The sequence below is a fragment of the Vulpes lagopus genome, chromosome 5 (genome assembly GCF_018345385.1).
Source record: "Vulpes lagopus strain Blue_001 chromosome 5, ASM1834538v1, whole genome shotgun sequence".
In the NCBI taxonomy this organism is placed as follows: domain Eukaryota; kingdom Metazoa; phylum Chordata; class Mammalia; order Carnivora; family Canidae; genus Vulpes; species Vulpes lagopus.
In genome coordinates this window covers 108,129,135-108,149,439 of record NC_054828.1, presented here as the reverse complement: position 1 = coordinate 108,149,439, position 20,305 = coordinate 108,129,135, and the positions used below count along the sequence as shown (strand labels likewise).

General features: G+C 34.4%; 1 protein-coding gene across 16 annotated transcripts in view; it reads left to right on the top strand.

Moving 5' to 3' along the window:
• BIRC6 (baculoviral IAP repeat containing 6) overlaps positions 1–20,305 on the top strand; it is a 228,904-nt gene that overhangs the window by 194,327 nt on the left and 14,272 nt on the right. For 15 of the 16 annotated variants that reach the window (XM_041754078.1, XM_041754087.1, XM_041754089.1 and 12 more), the window contains 5 exons: positions 6,816–6,961; positions 7,583–7,693; positions 12,445–12,662; positions 14,301–14,462; positions 16,977–17,054. In XM_041754078.1, coding sequence (XP_041610012.1) covers positions 6,816–6,961; positions 7,583–7,693; positions 12,445–12,662; positions 14,301–14,462; positions 16,977–17,054 — 715 coding nt within the window. Of the gene's footprint in view, positions 1–3,942; positions 4,116–6,815; positions 6,962–7,582; positions 7,694–12,444; positions 12,663–14,300; positions 14,463–16,976; positions 17,055–20,305 lie in introns of those variants that run through there. The other variant, XR_005987661.1, reaches the window with a different exon arrangement.

Below are 20,305 nucleotides of genomic sequence, written 5' to 3'. Positions count from 1 at the left end.
CAATTAACGCATAATATTATTATTATTTTCAGAGATAGAGGTCAGTGATTCATGAGTCTTATATAACACTCAGTGCTTATTACATCATGTGCCCTCCTCAATGTCTACCACCCAGTTACCCCATCCCCTACCTCCCTCCCCTCCAGTGACCCTCAGTTTGTTTCCTGTAATTAAGAGTTTCATTGTCTATGATTTTATCTTGTTTTATTCTTTCCTCTCTTCCCGTATGATCCTGTTTCATTTCTTAAATTCCATATATAAATGAGATCATAGATAATTGTCTTTCTCTAATTGACAACTTACTTTGCTTAGCATAATACCCTCTAGTTCCATCCATGCCTTGCAGATGGCAAGAATTCATTTCTTTTTTTATGGTTGAGTAGTAGTTCATTGTATATATATTTATCTCATCTTCTTTATTATAAGAGGACTCTTTGGAACTCAGGTAGTTCGGATCCTTCTTTTTATAAATGAAGGAAAATAAGGTCCATAAATACTGTGATTTGATCTGGGTTCTCTGATGCTTAATGACAGACCTGTGATAACTCATATCTCCTATGTCCCAGTCAAATATATTTATCCACTAAGTTAAACTTATCTTCCAAAGAACAATTCAGTTTGTGCATCAGTGAATAATTAGAAATTGGGGAGGTGGATTTGTTTCTGAAGCAGCTTTAGATATTCAGGATATATAATTTTTTAAATGTTGACAGTGAAGTAAAGTTATTTTCTAATTGAAAATTTTGTTTTTAATAATTATAAAAATATATTTAATAATGCAAATTCTACACAGTTTTTCTGATACTTCCCTTTACTCATCTTTTTTCATTACCCTGAAGAATTTTCAGAATTTTCAAGTCATGATAGGCCATTAAAAGGCAGCATATTTCATTAGATGTGCATAGCATTTGAGTTGTGCCTAAGTAGTAGTTACTAAATTACTGAAGTAAACCTAAGCCTCACTGTTTTTTGGTCTCTCTAGTACATGAGCAGGGAGCAACTTTATATAATTATCACTTAGGTGAAGAGTGAGTCAGCTTTAGCCATTTGATGTTTCTCTTACTTAAACGAATTAATGTAAAGCACTCCTGAAAATTTCTCAGTTATTGGTATATGAATTTTTCCTCTATTGTCTTTTCAAACTGATTTGGTATCAACTTGCATAAATTAGGGTAGTGTTGAGGTGATAAAATTGTTTTCTCTGTGTTGTAGGGTAGTGTGTTGAGGTGATAAAATTGTTTTCTCTATGTTGTAAAAAGCCTCTCCCTATCCCCCACACACCCTCTTATTTTTTCATCTCCTGACTTTTATTGCTATTTTAATATACCTTATATTTCTAGTATCTTTAACTCCCTTGTCAAAAAAGAATTAGGGGCACTTGGGTGGCTCAGTCAGTTAAGCATCTGCCTCCGACTCAGGTCATGATCTCAGGGTTCTGGCATTGAGCCCAGAGTCTGGTTCCCTGCTCAGCCAGGGGAGCCTGTTCTCTCTTTCTCCCTCTGCCCTTCCCCCCTCTCTCTGCTCTCTCTCTCTCTTTCTCTTTCTCTCCCTCAAAATCTAAAAGAGAATTTATATAGCAGTAGTTGATATTTAAAGAATAAGCAGGACGCCTGAGTGGTTCAGTCCATTAAGCCTCCGACTCTGATTACCTCTCAGTTTATGATTTCACCATTGTGAGCTAAGTCCCACGACAGGCTCCCACTCGATCTCTCTAAAATTAATCTTTGAAAATGAAGACCAAGTAAAAACAGTCCCCCATATATGACCAGTTATTGATCCATATTTTATTTTAGACTTAAGCATGAAAGAACTCGAAAGCAACACACTTCCATTAATAAAGGGATGTGTAGCATCATACTTTAAACTTTTATATAAGTATAGACTGTTATACACACACACACATAATCATTTCCACTTGAAATATAATTGTCTAGTGTGAAAATTCATTCTGTTGCCCACAAAATCATCTACACTGTGAAGATGTTACCCCTTCAGCTTTTACATATCAGTCGTGGTGAAATTGAATTTCTGTTCACTGTTCCAACCTGTGTTATCTCAAAACACAGAGTATAGCCATAGTAGTCTGGTTTTACTTTTGAATAAATGTAACACTTCATAGCTTTTTTGGAGCAGGAACAAAGGCAATTGTTTTATCTTTAATCTTATATGTGGACTTTTCCTGCTTGATTCCAGTAGGCAAATAATCATATGTACTATATTTAGTATTTGATATTCCACCAAAAATTTGAAAGAGGGACTTGCTATCAGTCAAATAATCTGAAATGCTAGTGAGGATGCAACACAAATGCCTCTATGCTGAGTTTAAGATGCTCTGGACATTGCACTCCTCTTAAACAGCATTGAAGTGTGGCCCTCCTTTATTACTGGTTTTCTTAGATATCTCAAAGTGTCTTCCTGAAGAAGTTCATCGTATTTAAAAGTAACTGAATTCTCTTGTAGAAATATCCAATTCCTTTTTGTCTAAGCAATAGGATTTAGTTGACCTCCTTTTAAAAAGGCATATTTTCTATCAGATTCTCTTACTATAATTGCTTTAAGTTATTTCTTTGAGGGCTTCAGTCAGTTAGCAAAGAATTTCAGTTCCAGCCTCCTACTTTTGTTTCTGTTGAAAAAACACTTCCTAGTTCCACCTCTTTTTCCTCTACTTCTAACGCTTACAGAATGAAAGAGGCCTAGTTTCATAGCGAAGAAGCATTTGTTGTAACCATACATATATATATATTTTTTTAAGTTTCTTTGTTGGTGACCTTGAACAGGTTTAGTAGTCCATCAACCTTTTACTCAGTGATGGAGATGGCAGTGCCAACATTTGTTTTTACTATGTTTTATTTGCCTCAGTTGGATTGTCTCTTGATGAAGCATATTATTTGTGGCTATTCCACTCCACAGTAGTACACAGTACCTTCGTTTTGTCCTGTGATGTTTAACCTAAAATTTATATTGTTATTTAATCTAGAAATCAAGATTTATTATTAAAACCCTCTCATACCTCTCTTTTGAGTATTTCCTTCTCTTATTGTGCTCATTTATACTTCCCAAGATAGGATTTTAGTTTGAGTTTCAAATCATGTTGAAAACTAAAACTGGTACTTCCATTTGGAAAGAGTTTAAAAACAAAAGGGAATCAGCTAAAAATTAAGTTTTTACAGTGGAAAGCATTCATCTTACACAAGTCTTTGCTCCATTTACTGGTGCATTTCAAGAATATTTTCATGTTTTCTGAAGATAATTAGAAGCAAATAGTTCTCCACAGTAATATTTTTTAATCTTTCTGCTTATTTTTAATCTTAATTTGTTTTAGACTTTAATCTCTGGCAAACAGCTTTAGAACTATGGAGTATTATGTGACCCATTGGTATACAGCAAAATATAGAAGTTTCATTTGCTTATAGTTTTAGAATCTTCTCTAAGATGCTAATTCTTAATAGTTCTGGAATCTGGACATTTTCAGCATATTGTCTACAGATTACTTCTTCAACATGGCTCTGCTTTTTAAATGTTTGTTTCAATTGTGTGATAGTTTTGACTTTAGAATTAGGAGTGCAGGGAATGGAGATGATCTTTCCTAAAGCTCTACCAAGAAAATGGCTATATTAAGCTGTTTTCAGTTTATAGATTATAAAAGAATATAATTCCAATATTTTGCATTTAGTCTTAACAAAAATCCAACTTATTTTGGGTGATAGTGTTAGCAGAGGCAGGTCACTATAACTGAATGTTGAGTTATGGGGTTTTTTTCTTTTGTTTTTACAAGAAAGATTTACCCATTTTGCTCACATCCTAGTTCAGATTATATGTCACAGAGCCAAAATTTGCTTAATTTGTTAGCCGTTTAGTTGGAATTCACAGCATAGTGGAAAATGTTTGCAGATAATTCTGTGCAATAGTAGAAACTTCAGTTGATTCCTCGTATTTCTTCAGGGCAGTGATCACAACCAGATTCAACGTATGCACAAAGCAGCGGATACCATGGTAGCGGCCGTCGCTGATTGCTTTTACCATGTTGGATCCATTGTCAGTCTCAAAGACCTACTTCCAGCTAGGTGCCTTGAACTCAAATAGCTTTTCCCACAGACTTCAGGATGTGAGCTAAGGTATGGCCTTTTTTCATGAGCTGGGCCTACATATGGGTTGACAGTAACCTGCAACTTTTATAGAAAAGAGACCTACTGGCTGTAGTTTTTAATATTAGACAATGACTAGTTGTAGTCCTCATTAGGCAGGGAGTGTGTGTTCTTCGTATATTTGAAGTACTCTTGCCTTTTGGACAGTATTCCTTTTTCTCCTGTATGTGTTTGTCAAGAAGATGATTCACATAAAAATTTCTCATTTGAACCTGGTGTAAAGGTCTAAAATACCTGTTTTATGAGTTAACCATTATCTTCCAAATGAGATATGTAAGATCATTTCTTTCACACGTTTGATATAAAAAATATTTTTTAATCTTTTGTAGATTTTTGTACTTTTTAAGTATTTTTCTCATTTGGTGGTCAAAAAATATATAAAATTTACCATCCTATTTTAACTATTGTAATAATAGGAATGCCTCCTACTAATCTTTTAAAAACTGGAATTAGGAAATTGGTATTCATGTATAGGGCTTGAAATTTAGAACGAGTACTTTTTCCAAGGATAACTTGCTCTAAATTGCATTGATGCAATTGACTCTCCATGCCAGACATTCTTATTTCTTCAAGGAGAAAATACCCTAATTCTGCAAAAATGAGCTTCACTTCCATATCTTTCTTCTCTGCTTGGCAATATGTGTTTCTCAAGTGAAATCTTCATTGAGCGTACAATGGATCAACTGTTTGATGACAGGTTTTAGGAAATCATCTTTATTACAGCTATAGCTATAACCATAACTCTTCTGTTTTTTCAAACTACTTACTATTATTTTCCTATTATGGTCAATAGCCCTATTAAGAATTTTTTAAGCCCTGGTATTAGAGGGAGAATAATTTATAATTGGCAGGAAGAGAGAATCCTTATAAATTCAAAAGGAATACTATCAAGCAGCGTATAGCTGTTGGTAAATGTAGAAGTTGAGAATCTGTTTGAGCTTATCTACCAGAATTATATGTTTATTAAGAAAATTATCAGACTCACTATAAGCTATAATCTCAACTTTATTTCATAGCTATAAAAGATACAATATCTTATTTGATTCTAGCACTTAAAATGCCTAATATTTCAGTCCTAAAATGTTCACTTACTATATTGCCCTTACATATACATGCAAACATATATGTTCATATACATTTGTACATATACAGAAGTTGATGACTGAAATGATGTAATATATAACCTCTATTAAATGGTCCTAAGTGGCAAAGGAAAGTTGGCCGTATGTTCTCTGTGACTGCTTATACCAGGAAAAGTAGGAAGAGCATAGGAGAAAACACAATAACCCAGTGACACATTAAGTCAAGTCATCTTGCCATGTTAGGCAATATACCTTCCAGTTAAAAATACCTGTGGATACTTGTTTTTTCACACACTATGGCAGTCAGTTCAAAACACTTGCATAATACTATACATGTTTACCCTTGCTACCCACCTGAGTGGTGGTTCTTAATTTACCTCTTATATTCCCTAACGTTAAGCACTGAATTGCTTCTGAGCAGATTTTTGTCTTTGTGCTAAAGAACAGTTCATTTATATATAAATAAATATATCATTTTGTTAAGAACTCTTCTACCTTCTATTAGTCTTTCTATAGTTCTCTAAGGCTCCATGCCCACTTTGTGAAATATGTTTTAATACAATTGCCAAGTTGTTTCGTTGGTTAGGTATACAACTAGAAAAGTAAGTAATGTGTAGTCTAGGTCATACCTTAGCATGAATATTTTAAACACCTTTATTTATATGTGATTTCAGTTTGTATTAAGTTAATCTATTTAATGAATTGACAAAGATGTAAATTTTAGTATCTAAGATGTAAACTTTTAGTATCTAAGCAATAGTGTAATGATTATCTTGTAAATAATATGTGCTGAGAGTTGAAATAGAAAAAAGGATATTGATATTCACTTGTTACCTTCAGTGACTCTTAAAATTCTGTGTTCATCTAGAAAATTTAAAGAAACATTTTGATGCCTTATACGCTTAGACGTTGTGGTGCATCCTATTATGATATAAAATTTGATATAAGGTTGGGGTACATTTTAGATCCTGAATAGGGAATGCCTCTAAAATCATTATGCCCTAAAACTTAGTGTTTAAATATAGTTCTGATGTATAAAAGCACATTATATTAAGATAATCTAGCAGTGAACCTGCATTTTACTTGTTTATTTTTCCCCTTGGGGTTTAATACATTTACTCTGAGTGAAATACAAATAGTATTAATGTGAAAAACTACATATGATCCTATGACTCCCAAGTCTTAGAGGATACACCTCTGTCACTTTTAGATAATAGAAGTGATTTCTGTGCTTTTAGGTATTTATAAGTACTTTAAGTGTGTTTTTAAAAGTGTGGATCCAAGGACATATCAAGTATCTGGGTCTTTTCACAGTATTTCTACAATGTTTATTTCTTATTTTTATTTATTTTTGCATATGAAAAGAAAACCCACCCAAAATTTTATTATACTATGCATTATTGTATGACTTCAGAAGCAACGAGTCTAGTTTAAACTACTTTCAGCTATATATCATATATGTGTCAAATGAAATACATACTATCCTTTTGATTTTTTTAACCACATTTTGATTTATGGAGGTACTTATATTTCAATCCTAAAATCTTAATTTTCCTTGCATTTCTTTCCATATTAAAAAAAAATTCAGATCTAAAAGGGAAAATGTTAAAACAGGAGTAAAACCAGATGCATCTGATCAAGAACCAGAAGGACTGACACTGCTGGTACCAGACATCCAGAAGACTGCCGAGATCGTCCATGCAGCCACTACCAGTTTGCGGCAGGCCAATCAAGGTACAGTACTGCTGCTTTTGTGCTGCTTTTCTTTTGTTCCAGAGATGTATACTTTAAACTGCCTCTCTTTCCTCTCTGCTAATGGTTTCAAAGCAAGTACCTTTACCTAAAAATTTGTTGTTAGGTTTTCAAATTAATCATGAATAGTATCTAATTTTAAAATATTTATTTCTATTATATATGATTATTAAGACTAGATTTGGTAGGCTGACAGCATGCATGATCAATTTCTTTTCCTTCCTATTCATAGTCATGAAATTGAGAAATGCCCTCCTATTGGATAGGAAAGAATACATTAAGACAAAGTGAGAATTGAAATTAGTATTTTCATATCTTATCTATAGGATATATAAATAAATCTGTATTATATATTTTATTTCAGCTGTTCTGCGTGATTAGATAAAACTAACATTTTAAGAATTTAAGGTTTGAAGGTGAGGGTTTAGGCCTATTAGTTACATTTAAGAAATAAAAAGAAATCTTTTATTCTTAAATGGTACAATAGGAAGATAATTATAAAGAGTTGGGTAACTTTTTGGTAACTCTAGAAGTTAATTGTTTTTTGTTTTAATCTTTCATAATGTATGTTTATGTTATTTATCTTGAAATATCAAATAACAGAAAAAAAACTAGGTGAATATTCAAAGAAGGTGGCTATGAAACCCAAACCTTTATCAGTATTGAAATCACTTGAAGAAAAATATGTGGCTGTTATGAAGAAATTACAGTTTGGTAAGTTGAAATTTTAATCTTCATTTCTTGAGATCTCATTTCACATTGTGTAAACTGCTACTGAAATGTATCCTAGTAAATTAAAGATTTAAAAATTTGCTTGCACCCTGAGTTATATCATATGTATTTGTGTGTTCGTGCACTGCATATATATTGATATATATGTGCACACATGCAAAAATGTTTACCATCTTTTTATCTCTGAAGTTATATCTATATTTTAGTTCTATTTGGAAATCATGATTCTTTAGAAACCTAGGGGAAAAAAACAAAATCAAATGTTTGACAAACAGGCAGTAAGTGATTTTAAGAAGTCTCCATTGCTGTATATCCTGGCGTAAAAGTAGCTAAGACCTAGGACTTTGGACTAAGTCTGTTACTGTTACCATTTTAGAATTCCAAGAGATTTGCCTTTGGAAAACATAGTTACATAGAGTTTACTTATAGCCTTTCCAATTCTAAAACTCTTGACAAGACTGAAGTAAAGAGCCTATCAACCTCCACCGTAAGGTACTAGCCTATAAATAAACACAGAATTCAAAATTCTGATGACCATTAGTAACTGTTACTGTCTGTGCCTCTTTTCCACCCTTGAGAACCAGCCAAAAGAATTGGGCTATATGAAAAAGAACATTAAAGCAAGAGTAAAAATATATAGATTTTTGTCATACTGCCTTTGAAACTTTCATATAAATCATTTAACTTTTGCTCTACCCTACCTCCTAAGTTTGCAATAAAAATCACATGCAGTGATATATCTGAAAATGATAAAGCACTCAGGCAGAGCTTTGAAAGGTCTTGTTCAGCATCTTAAGATTGGAAGAATTGAGGTGAAGTGCATATGCTGTTATTCAGAAAGAATGTAAGTTTTGCCAAGGAATTCATGTTTTTGGATAATTGTGCCAGACATTGATAGGTTATGACCATTATGTTTAATAAACACTAGAATTGGGATGCTTGGGTGGCTCAGCAGTTGAGTGTCTCCCTTCCGCTCAGGGCATGATCCCAAGATCCGGATCGAGTCCCACATCGGGCTCCTTGCAGGGAGCCTGCTTCTCCCTCTGCCTGTGTCTCTGCCTCTCTCTCTGTCTCTCTCTCTCTCTCTCTCTCTCTCTCTCTCTCTCTCATGAACAAATAAATAAAATCTTTTAAGAAAAATAAAAATAAAAGATAAACACTTGAATTCAGGGGACATTTGGGTGGCTCAGTCAGTTTGGTGTCTGATTCTTGATTTCAGCCCAAGTCATGATCTCAGGGTTGTGGGATCAACCCCTCTGTCAGTCTTCACACCTAGCAATAAGTCAGCTTGAGATTCTCTCTCTCCCGCTCCCCCTACCCCTGCCACATACACACATGCTTGCATGTGTGCTCTCTCCTCCAAATAATAAATAAGTAAATAAATAAGTAAATAAATAAATACATCTTTAAGAAAAAATAAATAAGCACTTGAATTCAGGAAAGTATAATAACTATAAATGATTACCAAAGTAACAAAAATATTGTCTACAAGCAGCCTGGGTGGCTTAGCAGTTTGGCGCCGCCTACAGCCCAGAACATAATCCTGGAGACCTGGGGTCAAGTCCCATGTCGGGCTCCCTGCATGGAGCCTGCTTCTCCCTCTGCCTGTGTCTCTGCCTCTCTCTGTGTGTCTCTCATGAATAAATAAAATCTTAAAAAAAAAATAAAAATAAAACAGTTTATATGTCTTTTTTGGACTCTGGTTAGTTTCTATAGTATTTTATCAACTTATTCCATATGATGTATTTGTTGCATTAAAAATTACTCCCACAACTTAGGTGCTTAAAATGTTAACTATATCACAGTTTCCATGGCTCAGGAATTCAGAAATGGTTCAGCATACTGGTTCTGGCTTACAGTCTCTTACAAAGTTGCTCTCAAGATTTTGGAGGGACCTTCAGTCATGAAATCGTGACTGGCTTTGGGGGGCTATGCTTTTGAGCTCACTCATGTGGCTGTTGTTAGGAGGCCTTAGCTCCTTGCCACATAGGCCTCTCCATAGTACTTCTTAAGTATCTTCACATATATCTACCTTCTCTGAAAGCACGTTTGTGCTTTCACACTGCCTTTTATGATTTAGTCTTGGAAGTTGTATACCACTGCTTCTGCTTTATTCATTAGAAGTAAGTCACTAAGTCTAGCCCATATTCAAGGAAAGGAGAATTTTTACCTTTTGAAGAGGATATCAAAGACTTTGTGAAAATATTTTTGGTAAGATTTTATTTATATATTTAGAGAGTGCACGTGCAAACGTGAGTAGGGGGAGGAGCAGAGGGAAAGGAAGAATATTAAGCTGATTCGTGATGAGAGCAGAGTTGTTGCAGGGCCCAATCTTAATGATCCTGAGACCATGACACAAGCTGAAACCAAGAGTCAGACTCTCAACCAGCTAAGCCACTCAGGTGCCCATAATTGAAGCTTGTAATAAAAGTTTGGTATTAGCAGATCCTGTTCTCTTATGCATATGTTGTAGAAAAGTTTTCCTCCAGACATGGGAATGGGTCCATGTTTGTTTCTGGCAGATTGCTATTTATAAAATTCAAGGGAAATTTATCTCTGTAGTATGTGAAAGGCAGCAGAATCGGGCAGATGAAAGAACTCCAGTTCACAAGTTTACTGACAGGAAATATCAATTTTGCTAAGACAGTACATTTGATCAGTTAACAGTTATATGTTCTATATGATAAAGTAAGCTTTAAAAGCTTTCAACATTTATTTATTTATTTATTTAGTTAGTTAGTTAGTTAGTTAGTTAGTTAGTTAGTTATGAGGGAGCAGTGGGAGGGGCAGAGAGAGAAGTAGGCTCCCTGCTCAAGCACAGTGGCTAGATCCAGGGACCCTGGGATCATAACGTGAGCCAACGGCAGACGCTTAACCAATTGAGCCATTCAAGCACCCCTCAACATTTCTTCTTAGATTGGATTCTACTCCTATAGAATTGGTGATAATTTCCACAAGAAATGCACCAGAAGTTTCTTTTTCTCTCTGAAAGAGCTATTAAATATTGTGGCACTCCTGTTTTAAACATGGAGTGCACAGACCTGTGACCTTTTATAGGTCTTCTCCCTTTTTCTAGATTATAAACTACTTGAAGGCAGATTTAGGGTTTGTTTGGTTTTTTTAAAGATTTTATTTATTTTTTCATGAGAGAAACACAGAGGGAGGCAGAGACAAGGCAGAGGGAGAAGCTGGCTCCTCGCAGGGAGCCCAATGTGGGACCTGATCCCTGGACCCAGGATCACGACCTGAGCCAAAGGCAAACGCCCAACCGATATGCCATCTAGGCATCCCCAGATTTAGTTTTCTATTTATCATTTAACCCAAACAGTCTAGCATAGAACTTTGTACTTATTAAGATCTTGGGGAGGGATCCCTGGGTGGCGCAGCAGTTTAGCGCCTACCTTTGGCCCAGGGCGCGATCCTGGAGACCCGGGATCGGATCCCACATCGGGCTCCCGGTGCATGGAGCCTGCTTCTCCCTCTGTCTGTGTCTCTGCCTCTCTCTCTCTCTCTCTCTCTCTCTGTGTGTGACTATCATAAATAATTTTTTTTTAATTTAAAAAAATATCTTGGGGAGATTCAGTGCATCAATGATAATTATAATAAAAGACTAAAATTTTTCCATATATTTAGAATTATCTGAACATAAGATAAAAAGTTACTGTTGCTTCTAATGACAGTATTTCCTCTTGTATGTCGTTTTGATTTAGTGTTAAAATTTATATAAATCTCTTTGTTGTAACTAACTGGTTAGGGTGGAATAATCTGAACTAGAAATGAAGTTCAAATCTATTTTTTTCTTTCTATTGTATACAGAGTTTTTAAGTAAAGAATAACTTTAAGTCTTTTCTAAATCTGTCTCAATAGATGGTTAAGAATTAGCCCATTATATTTTCTCAAAGTACTTAAAAGATTACCCTAATAATCCTCTTTTTATTCCATTAACTTAAATTCCAAAAGTAATGAAAGAGTAAGCTTCAGCCTAGGACGTTTGTTTTCTGATTCCAGAATCAGTGGAAATATATAACTACCTATTCTTGTCTTTAAAATTGAAATGTAATAATGCTTTTTGCCATTTAGTATTCTGAATTATTTTGGCAAAAATATTATATACCACTCATATTAAGAATAAATTGTCTTCTGCTTTACATTGTCATAGCATAGATATAACCTATCAGTGTGTTCACGTTGTAGACAAAAATCATTTCCTTGGGATGCCTGCCTGGCTCAGTCCGTAGAGCATACTCTTGATCTCAGGGTTGTGAGTTCAGGCCCCATGTTGGGTGTAGAGATTACTTAAAAATAAAATCTTTAAAAAACAGTCATTTCTTGCTTTTGCTTCCATTACGTAGTCCATCCATTCAACAGTAGGTGTGACATAAACATGCATAGTTCCTGTTTTTTCACAGTCTTCTGCATTTTGTGGGGTTTTAAAATTTCTTTGATTTGCGTATGGTTGACACACAGTGTTCCACTAATTTCAGGTGTACAGCAGTGACTCATGATCTCTGGATCTTCTGCTGTGCTCCCCACAAATGTGACAGCTGCCATCTGTCACCATACATCACTGTTATAGTCTCACTGACGGCACTCCCCGTCCATGCTTCAGTCCTCTCCGTGTGGGGTGGAAGAAGGGCTAGAGATTTATTTGCGATTATTGTTAGTATAAAAACTATCCTCCGTTCCTAGTGCTTTTTTTTTTTTTTTTCAGTGTTCTTTTCTTCTTCTTTCAGATACATTTGAGATGGTTTCTGAAGATGAAGATGGGAAGTTGGGTTTTAAAGTAAATTACCACTACATGTCTCAGGTGAAAAATGCAAATGATGCAAACAGTGCCGCCCGAGCCCGCCGCCTTGCCCAGGAAGCTGTGACACTGTCAACCTCACTGCCTCTTTCATCCTCTTCCAGTGTGTTTGTGCGCTGTGATGAGGAACGACTTGACATTATGAAGGTAGAACATACAACTGCTTCTCTTGTCTCTCTAGCTGATGTCATTATTCAAATATTCATACAGAGCACTAACAATAACATGAATTTTAATAAATAAAAATTCTCTTGACCATTTTGGACATTCATGAAAAGAGTCCTTTTTTTAATGTTAGAGTATGTGTATGAGACTGCTCTTCAAAATAACAGTTCAGAAGAAAATGCCAAAATACCTTTCTTGAGTAAAGGCTGTATGCAGCCTATAGTTTTAAGAGCTTAGTATCAAAGGATTTAATGTTGGTCAGTAGATGAAAGTGTAAAGATTTCTTCCTTGTCACCTAAGATATTTGTCTTGTGTCTTATACTATTAGTCTTCAAGATTATCCTTTTTTTTCTTTCCTTTTCTAGGAAATTCATATATTTACAGAACCATAAGATCTGTGAATTAGTAATGGTAGTACAGTAATAAATAACTGCACCTTTATGTTTTAACACTGTGGTGACCTGGCCTTAATTCTAAGTGATTGCTACAGCAAGAAAATTAGAAAGATTTGACACGTGACAGGGACAGGAATGGTGACAAACCATTTTTTACATTTGTTATTTAATTCTGGGTTCCATAGTCTGTCTTCTTAGATACACAGCTGTAACTATTGACACATTGATTTGAAGACCTATTTTGCTTTTTTGCCTGCTTACTTCTTTGTTTTGCTCTTTTGGATAATTTCTTAGTAGAAATCTCATAGACTGCCTATTTGACCACACTCTTACCTTTTCCTTGTTACAAACAATAGCCACTTATAGAATGATTGCTTCTGGAAGTATTGTATCACTAAATGGACCACATAAGTTCAGACTTGTGCCTGTGTCTCTGTTAAACCTTATGATGTACCTAAATAAAAAAATCCCAACATGGAGCCCCCAACCATAAATCAGAATTGTCACCGATTGTCTAGTGCCACTACACTTCACACAGCTATTCAGTACCAGAGGCTTTGCTGCTCATGCCTTGCACAATTAGTATCATTGACTTAAACAAAATTCATTAAATAATTTTGATACTCAATTTTGGGTTCTCTGCTTTTTTTTAGACTGCTAATAACCCTATGAGAAACACCTACTGTTCTCTCAAAACCTTTTTTTTTTTATCATAAATTGTTACATGAGAAACTTTTATTCTTGTTATCTACTTGTCTCATTATCCCAAAGAAAAATACTTAAAACTAAGTTACTTCTCAAAATATTAACTTATCTGAAGATGTATTGCAGAAAATTACCCTCCTACCTTGTGGATGTGATAATGAGTATGTGCAAAATTTCAAATTGTTGAATACTATAGGAAATATGAAGGAAAGCTCTCAGAAAAATAGTAACTTAATATTAAAAGGTATTTGGTTTAGTATTAAAAGGCATAAGATGTTATGCCATCTTTCTTTTAATAGCCCATTTTCACCAGAACTAAATAACTTTAATCCTAATCTAACACCATTTCCTACTCATGTTATTTTTAACTTTTAACCTCATTTTTAACACACTCTGGTGGAAATGTATATAGGATATAAGAAGGTTGTTCTTATTTCATGTTGGATTGTGTTTTTCTAAATAGCAAGCAGTGTTTAGGAATAGTGACATGGACTTTTGTGTATTTGTATATGCATACTAGGTTCTGATAACTGGTCCAGCGGACACCCCTTATGCAAATGGCTGCTTTGAGTTCGACGTATATTTTCCTCAAGATTATCCCAGTTCACCCCCTCTTGTGAATCTAGAGACAACTGGTGGTCATAGCGTGCGATTCAATCCAAACCTTTATAATGATGGCAAGGTAATATAATTTTGGCCTTTTGTTTCTAATGCCAAAGTGTTGAAACCAAAGGTTCTTTGTAATTTAAACAAAAACTTTCTTTTGGTTATCTCTTTCTGAGAGTTACGTGGCTTTCTTCGTGCTTCTCTTTCCTATATGCAAAGATTAGCCTGAGGAATGAGAGAGAGAAGGAACCAAAAAAGGCAGAAACAACAGTGTTGAGACGCACTTAGAGTCTTAAGAAGTTACTGAGGGACTAACTTACTCAACATATTCCTTGGCCAGTTGAGAGCTTTCTTCACTCAGGAGGTAGTAGAGCCAAGTGTCTGTCTTTGCCTCTCACCTTTTTTTTACTTTCTGTATCTCCAATTCCAGTTATCTTTTCACAAGTACTTCAGGATAGTTGAATGGCAAAAGCATGGTCTTGTCAACTCTGTATTCCTTTTTTGCGTATCATCACTTTTTTTTGCTTTCGTAGCTATCCATGTTTTTCATGATACATATAATTGTAAACTTATTTTTGACACTTAATTTATGTTGAAATGTTTTATATTTTCTTACAAATAGGAAGATGCATTCTATCTAAAAGGGAAGTTGACTAAGAGGTATAATAAAAAGCATTTCATACGGCAGTAAAACTTTTAAAATTAGATTTAAAAGAACAATCATCACTTTTCAAAGTAATTTTGGGTAACTTGATGGAATTACAGCAGTGAATTCCATGCTGGAAGTATTTCATGTTTAAAAATTACTAGATGGTTAGAAAAAATTTATAGACTTCACAAGGAGACACTTCTTTGATGATATGAGAGAAGCAAGTTTTTCAAGTTGATCTGGTTTACTAAAGGTGGATTAAGTTTTCCCTTGGTTTTGTCTTCTTCATAAACTTAAATCATAAAACTGGGATTTGTTTTGTGAGTTTATTGCAGGAGATTTAACCAGAGATAAATAAACCTTACTTTAGTGGAAGAGCGAAGAATAGATATTTTTTGACTGAACTGAAAAGAAGATATGGCAATGTTGGCTTTACTCAAGAGAGAGACTAGAATCTGAATAGAATTTAAGTGTAAAATACTAAAATTTACTTAAGAAATTACTTCCTTAAGACGTAATGGTATAGGGGCGCTTGGGTGGCTCAGTTAAGCATCCATCCAACTCTTGATTTCTGCTCAGATCATGATCTCAAGGTCGTGAGATTGAACCCTGATTTAGCTTCCACACTGGGAGTGGAGCCAGCTTAACATTCTCTCTCTCTCCTCCCTCTCTCCCTCTCTCTAAAAACAAAACAAAACAAAAACAGACTTAATGGTATAGGGAAGCACATAAGGGCCTGAGAGTTGAATATCCTGAATTATATAGTCTTTGCTGTATTGTACACTGGTAACATTTAACCTTGGATTCTAGATCTATAGATAGAGGTAAGAATACCTGCCTTCATAGTCACAGGAATGTTCTAAAAATCAAATGTCTGACAGTACCTTAAATAATAATATACAGAGCTATTCAGATATAAGTCTCTTTAAATTATTAATACAACTATATCCTAAATGAATTAGTGTATTTTGCATTATTTCAGTCACAGAGTAATCACAAGAATAGCAAGGAGATGGACTTCTCTGCTTTATTAAGGACCACTTATTTTCCAAATCAGTTGCCTATTATATGAAATTATTAGTTTACAAATATAGATAAAATGTCCCCAGTTCTGTTTTTTCCAGAATGACCTCTTGACCTCTCTTTGGCAGATAGTTTGAGTTCATTCTTGCTGAGTGAACAAGTATCTATCTGTGTTGTAAAGTTTGTTCTGAGGAACCCAGAAGATCCTCAAGGGCTTTTCAGGAGGCTGATGGGGTCCTCTCCTTCCAGCTTCATGTTTATGTGAAGCTAGGTTTTATCTGTATACTTCAACCAAAACAATATGTTGTAACAATTGAATATAGAGGCAGATAGGGAAATGAAGATTTCTTCCATTAAGCCATATCCATTTTCAAAACTTAAAAAATTTTGAGAGAGATTTTTTTTAAGATTTTATTTATTTATTTGAGAGAGAGAGAGGGAGAGAGGGCACAAGCTGCAGGGATGGGCAGAGGGAGAACCAGACTCCCCACTGAGCAGGGAGCTTGACTTAAGGCTCCATCCCAGGACCCTGATATTATGACCTGAGTCCAAGGCAGACGCTTAATGGACTGAGTCACCCAGGTGCCCCAAGGGCAGTCTTTTTAATGTAAAATGGTACTACTTTTCCTCCTGAAACTTTTTTTTGGTTTGGCAAAGAGTTTTCATTAAAAAATACATTCTTTGTATTAACATGTAATAGTTACTGATTCATTTTTCATTACGAAGGAATTATAATGCCATACAGATCTTGGATCACATCTGAAGATGCCAACTTGTTCTTATTGACTCTTAGTGTTTTGTTTGGGTACATAAAACAGATACTCTGATGTGATAGCATTTCATTTTTGCTTCTAGTTGCAACAGTTTGCTTTTAAAAAGCACTCAGTTCTGTTTATGCTTTCTTCTCTTCTTCCTCAGGTGTGTTTAAGTATCTTAAATACGTGGCATGGAAGACCAGAAGAGAAGTGGAATCCTCAGACCTCAAGCTTTTTGCAAGTAAACACATTTCTCTGAGTTTTACTTAAAAAATAAAGAACTATCTATGTTTTTAAAAATTTATTTTGGTGACCAAGAATAAACATAGTAAACCAAAAAGCTATTCCGAATAGCTTATAGGTGAGCAGTTAATACAGTGGAGTCTCGTCTGAAATTTAGAATCTTAAGACATAAGATGAAAGTTGCACTTTTTAAAAATTATGTTTAAAAAAAATCCAAATAAATAAATAAATATTTTAAAAATTCCTAAGTTGCCCTTATGCTATGGTGCAAAAAGATAACGTAAGACTGATAATTTTCTCCTATCTCCCAGTCACTACCGGGCTTCAACCCATGTGAGTAGAATTTAATAAACTACTAGTAATACATTTTCTTCTACACATAATATGATTTTTCTGTAATCTCGCTAATAATGGGACTCATCTGAGGTTCTGAAGCACTGTCCTAAAAGTCATAAAACTTGGGATTTGTAGTTCTTATTTTGCAGAGCATTTGACACACACATTTCATAGTCTTAAATTTTGGAAATTAATTTCCACATACCACTTAAGCACATAATATGTTATATAATATCCCATCGAATGCTTTTTGTTGATGCTTTAACTTAATTCAGAGTCTCAGCAAAGAGATAGGTAAGCATGTTAATAATATGAATTAACTTTTTTCCTTCTTTATTGAGGAAGCAGAAATAAATCATTATTGCTCATAGTAGTTCAAACTCACAGTTAAAGTTTAGTGTTTAAGGGGTGCCTGGGTGGCTCAGTCAGTTAGGCCTTCAACTCAAGTCGTGATCCCACGGTCCCTGGATCGAGTCCTGCATTGGGCTTCCGCCTCTACAGGGGGTCTGCTTCTCTCTCTCTCCCCCTGCCTGCTGCTCTTGCTTGTGTGTGCATTCTCTCTCTCTCTGGCAAATAAATAAATACATACATGAAAGGAAGGAAAGGAGGGAGAAAAGGAAGGAAGGAAGGAAGGAAGGAAGGAAGGAAGGAAGGAAGGAAGGAAGGAAAAAGAAAGAAGAAAGAAAGAAAGAAGAAAAGAAAAAAAGAAAAGAAAGAAAGAAAGAAAGATAATTCGGATATCACTTTTTTGGTTTTCTGAAAAGGCTTTGCAGCATCCTCATGAACTAAGAAAATAGTACCAATAATTTTTCCCTTTTTGTTAATGTCTAGACCAAGAAAAAAGAAGTTACATGATTCATGCAGAGAACTGTTTTCTTACAGTTACTAGAATATTCCTCCCAAGTAACTACTACTACATTTTAGAAATGATTATTTGATTCTAGTCCAAAAACTTTGAAATATTTTTATGTGTATTAATTACTCTTGTCAGACTAAGCTTCTGATGAGTTTTACTACAAAAGGAAATTCAGAGATATTCTGTTTTTCATGAAGTAAATTAGAGTTAGCTGAGAATTAAAGTTTTTGTTGAATTTATATAATTTTTAAAATAAATTTATAATTAATTTTCAAGGTTTCTTAGTTTAAAATTTGATTTGATTTTAGCTTTTATATTGCCTATATACCTAATATATACAGAAAATCTTGTCAAATAAAGTAACTTAAGCTCAAGGGTATAAATCTTACAAGTTTGGAAACTTAAGTACCCATACATAAAAATTATCCTTTCTATACATTTCTTTTAGGGGTTTTCTTGTCATATATATAGTTCACAGAGCGAGAATTAACATAGTAGATATATCATTCGTACACTTCTGTTCACGTAATATCAGAGCATATCCATTTTTCCGAGTTGTATTTTTATAATTTCTAATTGCTATTAATAATCTTTTGAGTTCATATACTCTAATTGAACTGTGACTCTATTATTGACTAAATATTTTACTTGTAATTTTTTTAGTTTTATAAATTATACAGTAACTATATGATATTCTCTTTATTTTAGATAGTTTCCTGAATCTAGGTTTTCAGATCTGTTGCAAATTGACTTGGGCAGGAGCAAGTAGGCGCTCTCTTTTCTGTGGCAAAAGTGAATAGCCTTGTCTTCCTCCAGATCTTAGGGGGAAGACTTTCAGTCTTTCTCCATTGAGATCATATTATCTGTGAGTTTTTCACAGATTCTCTTCATGTGGAGCACATACCTCTTTACTCCTGGTTTGTTGAGTATTTTTATTATGAATGGATGTTAGATTTCGTCAGATGCTTTCTCTGCATCTGTTGAAATGATTCTACTGTTTTTGTTTCTTTAGTTTATTAATACAATGTATTATATTAATTTTTGGACCTTGCATTCTGGGATAAATCCACTTGGTCTCTTGGCATATAATTCTTTTTATATGTTACTGGATATATATACTGAGGATTTTTGCATCTGTATTCTTTAGAAATATTAATCTTTTGTGAGGTTTTATTAACATTATACAAGAAACATGCATGTAGGCAGGAACACATTGCTCTTTATCCTCTGTTGGATACTTTCTACAGGGGCAGACTAGAGAGGCTCAGGGAAAATTATTTAATTTCTTCTTGGTTAGATTTTGGGTGCCACTGTTGTTTTGCCAAATTTTTATTTATCACATGGGCACAAAGGATAAAAGCACTTTAGGGCAGCCCGGGTGGCTCAGTGTTTTAGCACTGCCTTCACCCCAGGGTGTGATGCTGGAGACCCAGGATCGAGTCCCATGTCAGACTTCCTACATGGAGCCTGCTTCTCCTTCTGCCTGTGTCTCTGCCCCCTCTCTCTCCTCTCTCTCTCTCTCTCTCTCTCTCTCTCTGTCTCTCATGAATAAATAAAATAAAATCCTTAAAAAAATAAATAAATAAAAGCACTTTTGCCAGAATGAAAGTATTCCACAGAAATTTTTTGAAAGTTATATACAATTTAAAACAACTCCAAACTATTTTGAACAGTGGCAAGCTTTAATAGAATTGCTTGGTTTCTCTGTAGTGAGATTCTTAAAGAATCATGGTTATTTGTATAAAAATATCACATATTGTATTCTTAGGCCATAGGTTTTATATCCAGCAGTAACATAGTAATAATAGTCTTAACTATTAGCACAATTTAAAATCAAAAGTCATATTTATATTATATACATATATTCATGTTTTTATATATATTTTATATCTTTTTTTTCTTAAAATGGAAAGTTATGGAAATCATTCACTGTTTTATTTTTTTTAATTTTTTTTTTAAGTTCTTTTTTTTTTTAATTTTTTATTTATCTATGATAGTCACAGAGAGAGAGAGAGAGAGAGAGAGAGAGGCAGAGACACAGGCAGAGGGAGAAGCAG